The following is a 13470-nucleotide window of genomic DNA, read 5'->3' as shown; positions in this document are numbered from 1 at the left end:
GAGTTCATATTGGTTTTAAAAGGCCTCTTCCTTTCACTTCTTGTTTCAGAGAGTGCAGGACTTGTATGAAAGGGGGAAGCCAGCAGGCCTGTTTCCTGGCTCGGAAGGCTGCTGTTTCTTATTACGTAGAGGTTGAATATAGATGAAAGCTTTAACGTACCATTGTATCAGTTCTTTAGCAACCCTGGAGTTGTAAAACCTAACCTTTTCAAATGGTGACTTGAGTTTGGATCTTGCTGCCTGACTCTGGCATCCAAAGTACAGTTATTGTGCCTGTAGCTCTTAATCCAAGTTTTATGGCCTCATCTAAACCTGTTTATAGGAGAATGTACATTCTGCTAAGGGGCAGCAAGCCAGAGGGAGTTAGCATATCTAGTGTGCCAGTGTTTTGAAAATATGTACGTTTTATCATGAGTGGATTGTTCCTGGCATCTGAAACAATTTTATTTTCATGTGTTAGCCTTGTCTGTGACTTTCTGATCCCATCTTTCGTTCTAAGCCATGTAGATCTTTCTAGTTTTGCTAAGATAGAAAGTGTACTTCAGATTGCTCTGTTACTTGTGTATGGCAAGAGTATTAACAGGCAAAGTTTGCTGTGTTTGGAATAGGTGAGTGTAAAGAACTTCCCCTTGTTTATCAGGAAGCTGGAAGTTGCTTAGGCAGTATTATGAGAAGCTACCTTTCAAAACTCACCTCCATATCGTGCTTTGGAGTTTAATTGACACGTCTGGGTATTCCAGTCTAGAGATCTGACTCTGCACGAAGCCTTGCTGCCTAGATGCCTGCATGACAGATTCCAGCTTCTCCACTTGTTAATAGCTTGGAGACTTCCACTGCCAGTTGCAAACACATCTTCCAGAGGCACTGGTGACTTTGAACAACTGTTAGATAGCAACTTAATACTGTCAGGTTTTTTTAAATGTTAGTAGTCCTAACTACATCTTCTATCTGTCAGGTGGATGTTCCATTGAATTTAACAGAATTTTTTTGCAACATCAGTAAATCTGCAGTATATGAAAGGCTGCAAGCTCATGTTGAAGAGTAGAGTCTACTGGTATTTGATGTTATTTTTTTCAAAATTTCTGAGACTTAAACTCACCTGTCTGTGTGGTAGAAACAAAGGATTCTTGTTTAATTGGTTTAGTACGGGGGAATGAACATAAAGGAATTGCATATTTGATATTTTTTTTTTTTTTTTCAAGGAAAGAGTAAAGCTGTCTAATTGTGAAGGACATCACTCAGTTTGTAAAAAAAAAAAAAAAAAAAAAAAAAAAACAAAAAAAAAAAACCACAAACCAAAAAAACCCCAACCTGTTTTAAGGCACAGCATTCACATAAGAGGCACAGCTGTCTGGTTTTAGGAACTCTTACGGACTATCTGTTGTTTTACAAATACACAGGTACAAGACAAAATGGATTGAAATGATTGCACCCGTATTATAAAGTACTTGCTATTTTGTTGCAACTGCTTCAGTATGCCTCCAGGAGGTTGTACTGTTGCACCAACTGTGTGGACAGGTTTGCATTACACTTGGTTTCTTTTTCGAACAGATATATCCATGTTTTTGACAAGGACTGTCTGCATAGTTGTGGGCATTTCATTCCGAGTTAAGAGTTTCAACCCATGCTAAGCTTCTGGTGCCTTGTCAGGTCGACAGAGCGCGTGGGCTCTCCAGCCTTGTTTGGTTATTTTTCAGGCTGACCCTACTGAATGTTGTGTCGTCATGTGGCATCCACTGACAAAACAGCTGAACTCTCAAGAGGAATCCCACTGAGAGAATAGGAAAAATATGGACCATGATCTGGATATTGAAAGTTAGATGTGTCAGCTGCTGAGCCTGCCTACTCAACTGATCTGTTTCTAGCATACAGGCTGTAGCTAATTAACATGTCACTGAAGTTGCTTGCACGTTGTCTCATCCCCACCCTATTTTTTTATATATTCCCAACGTGTAACAGCTAAGTAGTGAAGCTGAAACATCAGACTGCTTCCAATATATTTTCAGTCTCATTCAGATTTGTAGTGGATTATGAATTGCTGTTCTGGGCAGAGTTGATAGGCTAGTGACAGTTTCACTTCTACAAGTTTATTAAAAACAAATGGTTTTCTGAGGAAAGTAGATCATTTTGGGGTAGAAAGCACTAACCAGGGTTCATTCTTCTCAGAATAAAAACAGCAGCAGCACAACAGCTCAAATAGCTCATGTACCATGCCTCAGTTGATTACCACTTTCTGCCAGATGTGGTTGGACTGTAAGATCAGCCCAACATGTAGAGGCTGATTAGAAAACGCTCTGGCGCGGAGATTACAGTAAATGACCCCATTTTGCTGTGGCAAACATGAAATCCTTACTTTTCTAGTGTAGCTGTGTTCTGAATAAAAGCCATGGTTGATCCTGTTACTGATACTCCAGTAAATAGCCAAGTGATTAGAGTTATGAATTGATACAACCAACAGATAATGTTAGGGGCTGTTCACCCTCATGGAAAGATAGTCACACATCACAGCTGGAATTCTGGTATCCACTTACACTAGTCAATTAACTAGATCTCACTGACTTTTATCTTTCTAAGTAATAATCTTGCAACAATATACTCCCTTTAAACTTGTTCTGTTGTTTGCAGCAAGACCTAGGATGGAATGGGACTGTTGCTTTAATGCTTGCGTGGATGGAGAGAACAATTCTACCTCTTAGGGGAAATTGAATAAGCACTTTTAAGGCTTGGCAGAAGATTGGCTGATGGCCACAGTTTCATATTTCTTCTCTAAATTAATGTGTAGTTTGGTTAAGGCTTCCAGGCTTGAACTACAGAAGGAAATGCCTCATAGAATGAGGTCTGAGATTTGCCATGTAGGATAGAAGCTCCTTTTTATGCAAAGTTAGTGGTCAGATTCTTAACACAAATTCTACTTGTAATGTTAGTAGAGTTTTTCCCATGTCTCTTCTTGTCCTAGAGTTTGGGATCTAGGATGCCATGTTACAGTGGGATGGGGAATGGCATTTCTCCAAGACAACTGACTTTAGATTTTAACCTTATAACCATCAGTTGGTGTCCACCAAATGCAAGCGGTGTTTTGTGTATCTTAAACTACTGAGAGCTGTGCAAAAAAAGATAGTACAATGATGATTTGTGGCTCAGTTGCTATCTGCACTAAATCAGTAAAACAGAGAAGTGACACATCTGGCTCCAGAATTACTTGATGTTTCATATCGACATAAGCAGAACTGCTTAATTCCTGTCTTTGAGCAGAAAAATGCATGTTTCGGTTGAGCTAGTTGTGGAGCAAAATTTGAGTAGAGAGACAGTCTGGAAGGTGGTCTATATGTGAGAGGAAGGGATCATTAGAGCAGTGATTGCTTCTCTTTCCCCTCCTTTGCTCAATGTATATTCTTGCCCAAGACAAATTCTTTGGTATTCAAAGTGAATAAATTCTGTACAAATGAGGTTCAAGACTGAGCTTCTTAATGCCTTGGACAGGGGAAAGATTCTGTGCCGTGTAGCTAAGGCTTTTCCTACAGTGGAGCTGCTTGAAAAATCTGCAGTGGCTGTGGTTGGGAAGAAATCAGGCAGGATTCTTTGACTATGGGGCCTTTTCTCCTTTGCTTAGTGTTCTGGCTTCGTGCTTGTGAGGCTAAAAAGCTGCTTTCCTTAGTACAGTTGTACTAGGGAGTTTGTTCATCCCAGCTTCTGGGTGACAGCTCTCTTGTTCCAGATACGTAATTCCTGAGTAAAATTGAAGCTTTTAGCCTTCTGAATAGTTGGATCATATGTGTCAGTAAGGTCTCAGATTTTGTCCATAAAATATATTCATCACTAATTAATTAGCAGTCTTAAAGACCATATTTAAAATCCCAGTGCTTAAACTTGAGCTTCTGCAGCTGGCCTGTATGTCATCTTTCAGTTCTACTACTCTCAAGGAGAGAACTCCAGTGTAGACACTAAAGGTAATGCACATTATTTTCCCCCAGGGGCAGTGGAGCTATAAGTTCTGGGAACTGTTAAGTATAAAGTTTTCATAGTTTTTGCCATAGCAACTCCTTCCTGTTCCATGAATTCCTTTTGACACAGTATAATCACACCTTTTCCCCATTATTAGTACTCATGGAGAGAGCTGCCTTGGTCTCAACCTTTCAGATCCGGTAGAAGGCCACCTGACAGTTGGCTTTTATTTTCTCCTTTCCAAGAGAGGTGCACCTGAACCCCCCAGGAGGAAACCCGTAGGTACAAATCTTTAAGGACCAAAAGGGACACAAATCCAGCATAACCGGTTTAATACTGCTAAAGAGCTGGAGTGGGTTTTACAGATGACTTAAAGCCAGATATCTTGCCTTGGTATGGTAGGGAAGAAGGGGTACAAACTGTGTGAAACTGCATTGGAATAGAATCCAGCAATGTACATGGGTAGTAGATTTTTCAGCTTTGTTTTCAAAACAGGTATTTGGTGATTTAGGAAGTGGTGTGCTGTTGTATTTAAAAAGGAGTAGTGTGATGATAAGATTCTGAGGCTAGTTAAACTCTGAGAAATTGGGGGAATCTCCAAGAGAAATTTGCTGGTACTCAGAGACATCTGCCCTGTCTCTCCACAGACTCTTCATGTGATTGATAGGGAAGAAGAAACTCTCTCTCCTGCAAAACACTTAATGCTATGTGTAGTATGAGTATTCCTGTGAGTGGGCAGAGAGGAAAAAATTGTATATAAAAGGTTGTCTTGGTGTGGGATGCAGCTGTGTGATTCAAAGATTGACTGCCATGACCTCTCAAGGATCTGCAGCTAATATTTGTCCTCACAGGAGTCTGAGATATGTGTGGAAAGAAGGAGGTCTGTGAATTAAGTCTGGAGAGAGGGGGTATCAGTCCCCTAGTTATTTGTAGTCACAAGGGCTATAGCTGCATTACTGGGAAAGTCTTCATAGTACTGTAGAGCATGTCCTCTGTGGAAGATTGTGTTTGGCATAGGCATGAAAGTGCATATCTGGAAGATGCTGGACTTTGATAAAGGGTAGGCTTTCTGGCATCAAGATGAGGTGTAGTAACTCCTGAGGTAGACTTTTGGGGAGGAAAGAGGAGACAGCATGAATTGCTGTTCTGCCTGGGGAGATTATTACAAGGCACATTGTGATGCATGTTTATGGAAATGTGGCAAGCTGAGGATGATGGTAAACTTTAACTCCACAGATAAATTTCCAACTCTTGTTTGTGGAATTGCTTGATAGTCAAAGCCAACAACATTAAAATCATCTAATGTTCTCAAGAGCAATTTTTATAGAAGCAGAAACTCTTAACTTTGTTCTGCTTTCCAGTAGTGTTTTGTGGTCAGCATTCTGTACACCTGGAAGTTTAGGTCTTGCATTAGTTAGCACAAAGATACAGTAACTTCCTGATCCAGTTCTGTGTCTTGCAAGGGAAGACTTGTACTGTTACTTGCCTTTTTAACTTTTTTGATTGAGACTTGTAAGCTCTAAGCCACTGCATGCTCTTGACTAGCCCACATTTTGAACAATCCTGCATTTCCTTTTCTATAGGTTCAAGGCATTATTTAAATATTTATAAGCAAGGAAAAGATCTCATGAAGGCTATTTTAGCATTCAGTGTAATAATGAGGAAGGTCTGTGAGGAGGTTACTGTCAGAGATTGGCAAAGTTTTTAGGAACTGAATGTATGACACAGCTCAGGTGCTGAGGCAGCTCACATGTTAATTCATCCTGGAATGACAGCTGCTCTTAAATTGGCACCAATATCCCTCTGAACAGAGAGGTCTTGTGCTCTGCTGCTGGCTTTCTGCACACTGAAATGTAAATTAACTTTGAACTGGGGAATCCCAGGTCTGTTTGTTAAAGAACTGAGTAAAAACATCCTAAAACAAGAAAAAACCCTTCCCAGATCCAGAATACAATCTGAAAGGGTGAAGGAGCAAGACAGATTCTTTAAAGTGTTGTATAATCTCTCTCACTTAAAAAAAACCAAAACAAAACAAAACAAAAAAAAACCAACCAAATTTCAAAACCAGGAAGTCGTTTTTAATGAAACAGAAATTAATCTAATTAATCTGAAATTCTGAAGACTTTGAAAATTGCTTGCAGCTCTTTTTCTGCCTTATGAACTTAACAAACACCGAAACTTAGTAATTTCTTTTAGTGGTCTGCTTAAAAGGTCATGAAAAGCTCAAGTGTCTTGTCTTCCTTCAGTCTTCCTCACTGAATCGTGAACACGTTAATCATATTCTAGCTTTGTTTCTCTTCCCTAATTGCAGATGTCTTAAGACCGGCTCAAAAAGTTGTCTAGTCAAAGAGTTTGAAGGCTGGTGTTTAGATTTGAGTTACGCTGTCAGAGAATTGGCAATGGTTTGTTTCTTTTATGCGCGTTGGTTTTGCATCTCAAAACTTAACTAGAAAAAGTGTATTGGAGTCCAAATCATAATTTAAACAAGGATCTTTAGACTGAGTGTTTCAGAATAGCAGCTACCAAAATGTGAAGAGAGTAAGTAGGAGAAATCACGTACTGTGATTTTGGCAGGTATAATTTAGTCCCACAGTAAACAAACAGATTCAAATGAAGGGTATATAGGTCTTCATTCTCCAACTACGTCATTTCTGTGAAAGTCATGATGAAGGCACTTGCTGCTACTGCGGTGCAATTCCTGATTTTGTACTCTGCTTGGAATTTGTATTTGAGCTCATTTTCTGGGTTTGGGGATTAGCTGTCAGTGCACTTGTCATGAATGCCTGCAGTAGCAGAAACTTCCATCAAGTTCATTAATCCTTGTTTGTCCTACTTGTGTAGGACACATACACCAAATGGAATCAGCTTTGTAAGACTGTTTCATATGGCTTCTGATGGGCTGTTCTTCATCCGGTAATTCTTAATATTACCTATTTTGTATTAACAAGTCCACCCGTGAGTTGCTTGGAAGGCTGAAATTCATTGTCTCTTTTGAAAACTAAGTTTCTGTCCCACCAGTAAATGTCTAAATCTGTATCTTTTGAAAATGCAGTTTCTAAATTTTTTTGTATGCATTTTCTTTTTCCCTGTACACATTCTTTCCTACTACACTGACGTCAAATTAATTTTGCAAAGTCTTACTTGAAAATTTAGCTTAGCCACCAAGCTCTGCTGTTCAGAGCTTGTTAAAGTTAGCTACGCTTGTGAGTTGCTCCAGATGCTGACGATTGCTGGTTGAACTGAGACTCTATGGTATTGGGGAAAGAAACTCAGGAATCTTGAATTCCATAACTTTGTGGTGTGACTTAATGGGAAACAGCTCTTCAAGAATTAATCTCCCATCTCCTCCCCACCCCCTTCCCCCTCAAATGATGAGTAAAATCTTCATGCATGGTTTAATTCTTTTCAGTGCACTGAAAGTAGTAGGCTTAAATTTAATCATTTAACCTCTCTACTTGGTGCACTATAATTACTCGTGTCCTAAACCATTCAGGACTGCCCCCTGAGATGCCATACCCTCCAGCAGTTTGGAGAGGAGACAGAAATGTCTGAGTGACTTCAGAAGTAGTGCTGTGGTAGCGTATAGGAGTAGTGCCTTTATGCCTCTGTTGCCAGCATTGCTATGGGTGGACTCCTGAGTTTTCATTATCTAACATCCACCAATGGAATGCACAATTCATAGCACCCCTCTTCTTTAGTGAGATGTCTACTGAGACTTAGGACTGAAAGCTTGCAGATTTGATGCATTTTTCCTTATACTAAGGATAAATGCTGTCATCTGCAGTAAAACCTCCAAACAGGGTAAGCGGTGAGCAAGCCACTTGTGACTTGCTTCTAGACTTTTACAAACCACTGTCTTCTATAATGCATTAATCAGCAGTAAAAAATAGAAGATTATTGGCCTACTTGTACAACAAGATCAAGGAGACTTGTTGGAGCTCTGTGAGCTTGAACTGCTGTCATTCAGTAGCGTGGCTTTACTACCATAATACTTTGTCTGCAGAACTGCCTCCTTCAAGGGTAGTATTAATGAGGTTAGAGAATTTAACTTTACATTTCAGAAGGTATTTTGAAAAAAAAAAAACAAACCACCCACAAGCAGCACAAAACCCACCATGACAACAAATATTTTAAAAACAAACATGGTGAATAGATCATGTAATTTTTATCTTTTGTCTCATTACAGAAAATCATTCCGATGATCTGAAACTGAAGACAGCTTGCATGTCTGTAAAAAAAGACAGCTTTAAACACAAGCACTGCAGTTGTCAGAGGCTTCTGACTCTGAGTTATAGATTTCTTGTATCTTAAATGAGTCTAAAAGAAGTAAAAACCCCATAAAAATCACTTGCCATTAGTTAAAAAAAACCCCAAACCAACAAAAACCACAACTAGATTTCTGAATGCTTCTAGTACAGCTTTGTGGGTTTCTGATCACACCAGGTCATTCTCAATAGCTGTGACTTATCAGTCTGTTTAAACAGACCTGTCCTCTGGACTTTTCCTGCCCTCCAGAGGCACAGTTGGTAGTTTCATAGCACTCTGAACCTTCACTTTCCGCTCTTAGCAGCAGAATTAATGCCCTCCATTATATGGAGTTATGCTGGGGAGAGAAAACGGGTCTGTAAAGTGGTGATCCTTCTGCCCAGGTAAACTGGACTCCTGTAGACTGTTTACAGCAGATTCACATACTTTTGTTGTGCAGAGATTAGTCACAGAATAGTCTGTCTGTTCTAGGGTAGAGTATCTGTCATGAGTGAACGACTTGAATAGTTGGATGAGTATTTCTAGTCGGGGTGTGGGTGTGAAGAAATATGTGGAAAATCATTAACAATAATTACTGTCCTCTGAGGGAAAGTAAAAGACAAGTATTTTCACTAGTAACACAGATAGTGCTTAGTCTAGTAGTTAAATATTTTAATTTTTAGCTTGATCTACTTAGGTCTTCAAACTTTAAGCCTTGGCACTACAATTAGGTCTGTATTCTGTGCTCTTTGTGTTGCATGAAGTTACCTCCCAGAGTCTTGCTAGGGCTGTGTCTGGCATCACATGGCTTTTGGCCATGCAGTTGCAGTATGCAGTTTTCACCTGTGTCTTAAAAATAGGTAATAGCTTGTGGAGAGTCATGGCTGGCTGCCTAGCAAGAGTCTGTAGGTAATAGGTGATGTAATAAATCAAAGATCCTATCAGTAGTTGTGGGATATAGATGCTAGTGGAAAGCTTGCTTATGATACAAGTACTTACCTTAATTTCAGGTACTCTTCTGTGCAAGTCTGCACATTCCTAATGTACAGGACACAAAGCTGTATTTTGTTCCCTAAGACAGTCTAATACTTTATTCCTTCTATGTAAGGTGCGGTTGCAGAAAACTGTTATTTTTTAGTATAAACTAATGCCTTCTTTCCTACCCTTGAAGAGGTCTTAATGCATGCCTGAATGCAATCTTCTGCCGTGTAGGTCTGTAGAGACTCTAGGAGGTGTGCTGTAGCATGCTGATGAAACCCTAACCGCTGAGGTGACTAGAGTATCTGTTTCTGGTGATACCTCTTTTTGCTGATGTGATTGGGATCAGCGTGCTTGACGTATTACCTGTAAGTGAAGAATTCAATAATACTTATTCATCTAACCAAGGTAGTGAACTGCCACAATGAAGTTGAAAACCTGCAGGCAGTAAAATCATGTGATGTTGTGCACCCTAACTTCATCTGGGGTGAAGACAGAGAAAGGTTGGAACATAGCTCAGGAGAGAATTGTTGGAAAGCTAGTACTGTTGGACAAAATGCTGTCAGCATGTACTAATATAATATGAGGTTTGGGGTTGTTTGTTTTGTAATATAGAACGTAAGCACTGAACTTGCTGTTTGTCACATCCGTGACCTGCAGCCTGGTGTGCTGAGAGCTCGGCCATGCTACAGACTTTTTCATCTTACTTGTAGCACCTAACACCTTTCTTTTCTCTCTTACAGACTTGATCCAAGCAACTAATGAAACAAACGTTAATATTCCTCAGATGGCTGATACACTTTTTGAGCGAGCAACAAATAGTAGCTGGGTGGTTGTATTCAAAGCCTTAGTTACCACACATCATCTAATGGTTCATGGCAATGAGGTAAGTGTAAGCAGCTTTCTCTGGAGACTACGTTGGCACTGAGTAGATTCCAAGCCAAAAATGCTAGTAGCGCAAAGGCATCTCTTCTAAACCAGTAAGGACCTGAGATAAAAGGGCAAAAATGACTCTTGGTGAACCTTTAACAACATAGTTGGAGTCATGCCAGTTACCTGTCTCTTCATTTACAAAACTGTGGCATAAGAGCAAGCAGCAGCCTGTTCCAGGATGTTGGCAATTTTTGCATTATCTGGGGCTACACAGGATTAAAGACTACCTGGGACTTTTTGACTTGAGTCAAAGTTGATGTTCTGGCAGATGTGTTCTGCCATCCAAATAGCTGCCCTCTTTACGTGAGTGTTAAAATCTTCCTAGAGCTGTAAATTCAACTTGATAGCCTTTTGTATTTTGTTTCCTTGCCTTTGCTTTTTAATTGACCTGTATAGACTGGTATTTCTGCGTAAAAACAAAAAGCATACTTAAAGAGCTTTAGGATTCCTGTGAAACAGTTCCTTCCTGGCTGTATATAAAGTGTTCACTGCATGAAAACTTCTCCAGTGTTACAGCATAAATTTTTATGCCTGTCCTTTTTCTGTTCCAAGTTTTGGCTGATACTGATTTGCTTTTTGTAACTGTTTCAGGCTGTTCTTCCCTGTAGTTGATGTTGCGCCTGCTTGTTATTAAAACAGGCTCTCAGTTTGGCTGAAACTGGGGGCTGCTGGATTGAAAAGTCTGGGACTAGCCTGGATATACTGCTTTGTAAGCAGATAAATCTTGTGCTTCCTCAAATCTCTGAGAATTAACCATTTTTATTGCTTCTTCCACAGTCTGGTTTGTATTTTGCACAGGATCTGTGTGTACAGTTGGATATTTAGTAGAGATTTAGGCTAAATGTAATCTGAATGGATGAAAAAGGTTTTGAGGAAGTTATTGCAGGCTAGAAGAAAAATTTGGGTTTTATGTGTGTATGCTGGAACTAGACTGGTAATCCTCCTGCTAGGAGGTAGAAAGCCTTCAGATACTGCCTGTGATAAGAAAGTAACTTTGTGTTGCAGAGATTTATTCAGTACCTGGCATCTAGAAACACATTGTTCAATCTCAGCAATTTTCTGGACAAAAGTGGATCTCATGGTAAGCCTACTCATGTTTCTTGGTTCCTGCAAAATTTTTACTCAAAAGCTGAAACTGTACAACTCACTTAGAAAGTCCTGGTTGAAGTCAGGATCAGGTCAGTTATCTCCTTAACTGTTATGGCAGTTAAGGATGAAATGGATAACTTTCTATTTAGTTTTTTTGCAGTTTACTCAATCTTAAATGGTAATTTGGTTGCCTGGGGACACTGCGCTTTTTAGGAATTGTCTGGAAGTGTTTAACTGGGAGCAGGGAGGAGGCATCAAAAGAACTAGCTGATTCTCATTTGAGTGATGAATTTAGAAAGGTCTAGACAGAAATTAAGGAGTTCTCTCTAAAACTTACAAATTGTGCTTTTCTACCCTGGCTCTGGAATTAATAGTGAATTTTACTGTTCCTTCACTTAACAGAAGAAAAGCTTGTTTCACGGTAGCTCTACTAGAGAAGAGAGAAAACTTATAGTTCTGCACCTGTGCGAGAATATTTGTAGACTGTATGCAGGAATGCTACAATAATGGGCAAGATCAAAGCAATGCAACGTTACTCCCATCTCTTAATGGAGACGTGACACCAAAAAGACTCGAACATCTTTTAGAAGTGGTGACACAGGACAGGAACAAAGCCATACAAATATTAAAACTCTGCTTGTCTAAGCAAAGCATGCTATGCATGCTCAAAGATACTGGTATTTGGCAACAATGAATTCTGTTAAACAAATACTTTTGTGTTCTTTGCCACTTTCTTTAAACTTAAATTGCTATTTCATAGATAATACAGCAGTGTGTCATAGACAATGAGGCATCAGAGTTGGTAGTGTTAAGCCTAAATTGTCAGAGATGGTTAATGTTGAGATACTAGGGAAAAATACAGTCAATGACTAAGTTGAGGGGTGTGGATTTCAATAAAGGTAGCAAAAAGGGAGTTGTTCTAGAGGAGGATGAGTTACCTTCTGCACAGATTTCTGTAGTTCAGAGGAAGAAACTTTGAAAGAAATACCTGAAGGATAGACTGTAATACTAACTGTTCAAAAGTTTTATAGGCTTGAAGGTCACTGAAGTTTAAGGCTTCTTGTACAGCATTACGTGCCTTCAAGATCTCTGGCGTAGCAGTTCAAAGAAGGCACTAATCTCTGTGAATGTTATCATAATTTCTTTGTTCTGGTAAACCTAGTCAGGGGAATTTTGAAGGTCCATGTAAGAGTTGGAGGGACTGACATAGATAAAATAGCAGGAGTGTTTAAGCTGAAATCAGTCTTTATCCTGGAAGTCATGTACCAGTTAAATAAAACTTTTTTGTTAAAATATCATTTTTACCTGTTAATAGGTAAAATTGGGGCTAACTAAATTTGTCATCGAGTAATGTTACCAGATAACTGTGTAGGAGCCACTAGCAGGTTTCCCCAGGAACCATGCCACTGGTGCACTGGATGAATCTGTTAGAAGTAGAGGACAGTGGCAGATTGTTATGGTGCATCACTGCTGCTTTTGCTTCAGAAGCTGGAAGATGTCTTCTGATGCCTGATCTGTACGTGGAGTTGAATAGCACAGCAGAGATCACATAACCTTAGGGTCTATTGACTATATGATCACTTACTTAAAGAACCGCCAAACAAGCATGAACACTACATGTAAAATGTGTAACTGTTTTTTGCAGGTTATGACATGTCCACCTTTATAAGGCGTTATAGTAGATACTTGAATGAAAAAGCATTTTCCTACAGACAAATGGCATTTGACTTTGCAAGAGTGAAGAAAGGGTAAGCAAAGTTTAGATATGTAAACTGATAGTGTTGCCTGACGCATGAAAATCTTGCTTGTAGTGTTACGCTTGATTTTAGTCTTAATGGCTTTTTTATTATATTTTTTCTTTAGCCACAGTGAAACACCAAAATAGTTGAATTTCTTAAGTATTTGTAATGTGTTAAAAATTGGACAAGAAGGAGAGGAGATACTGTGGGTAGTAAGGCAAATTAGGTAGAAGGTTAAAGTAAGGTGCCTTGCTTTTAGTGCTAAGTGCTAAATCAGACTCTTATTAAACTGTGCTGCAGCGAGACTGTGTTTAGGATTTGGAAAAGGAAACACTCTGAAACTTTATTTTAGGATGTTTCATTACTCTCTAGATACTTTCCATAAGAAAGATAACTGATTGCAAAGGAAAACTGAAGTGAACACCTGAACATCTTAGCAGGCTACACAGCAAACAGTTATAAACCGAATAAAGTTGTAAACTACTGGTTTTTATTTCCCACAAGGACTGTGGGGGTTTTTTTTTGTTTTTTTTTTTTTTGGGGG

General features: G+C 39.3%; 1 protein-coding gene across 16 annotated transcripts in view; it reads left to right on the top strand.

Annotated features, from left to right (window-relative positions):
• The window catches only part of SNAP91 (synaptosome associated protein 91), a 72334-nt gene that overhangs the window by 8981 nt on the left and 49883 nt on the right, over positions 1 to 13470 (top strand). For all 16 annotated transcript variants that reach the window (XM_026846412.1, XM_026846411.1, XM_026846409.1 and 13 more), the window contains exons 2-4: positions 9909 to 10051; positions 11104 to 11179; positions 12833 to 12935. In XM_026846412.1, the coding sequence (XP_026702213.1) occupies positions 9909 to 10051; positions 11104 to 11179; positions 12833 to 12935 (322 nt within the window). The remainder of the gene's footprint in view (positions 1 to 9908; positions 10052 to 11103; positions 11180 to 12832; positions 12936 to 13470) is intronic.

Source organism: Athene cunicularia (assembly GCF_003259725.1).
Source record: "Athene cunicularia isolate RWA chromosome 3 unlocalized genomic scaffold, athCun1 chr3_part1, whole genome shotgun sequence".
In the NCBI taxonomy this organism is placed as follows: Eukaryota; Metazoa; Chordata; class Aves; order Strigiformes; family Strigidae; genus Athene; species Athene cunicularia.
This window is presented reverse-complemented; position numbering and strand designations above follow the sequence as displayed.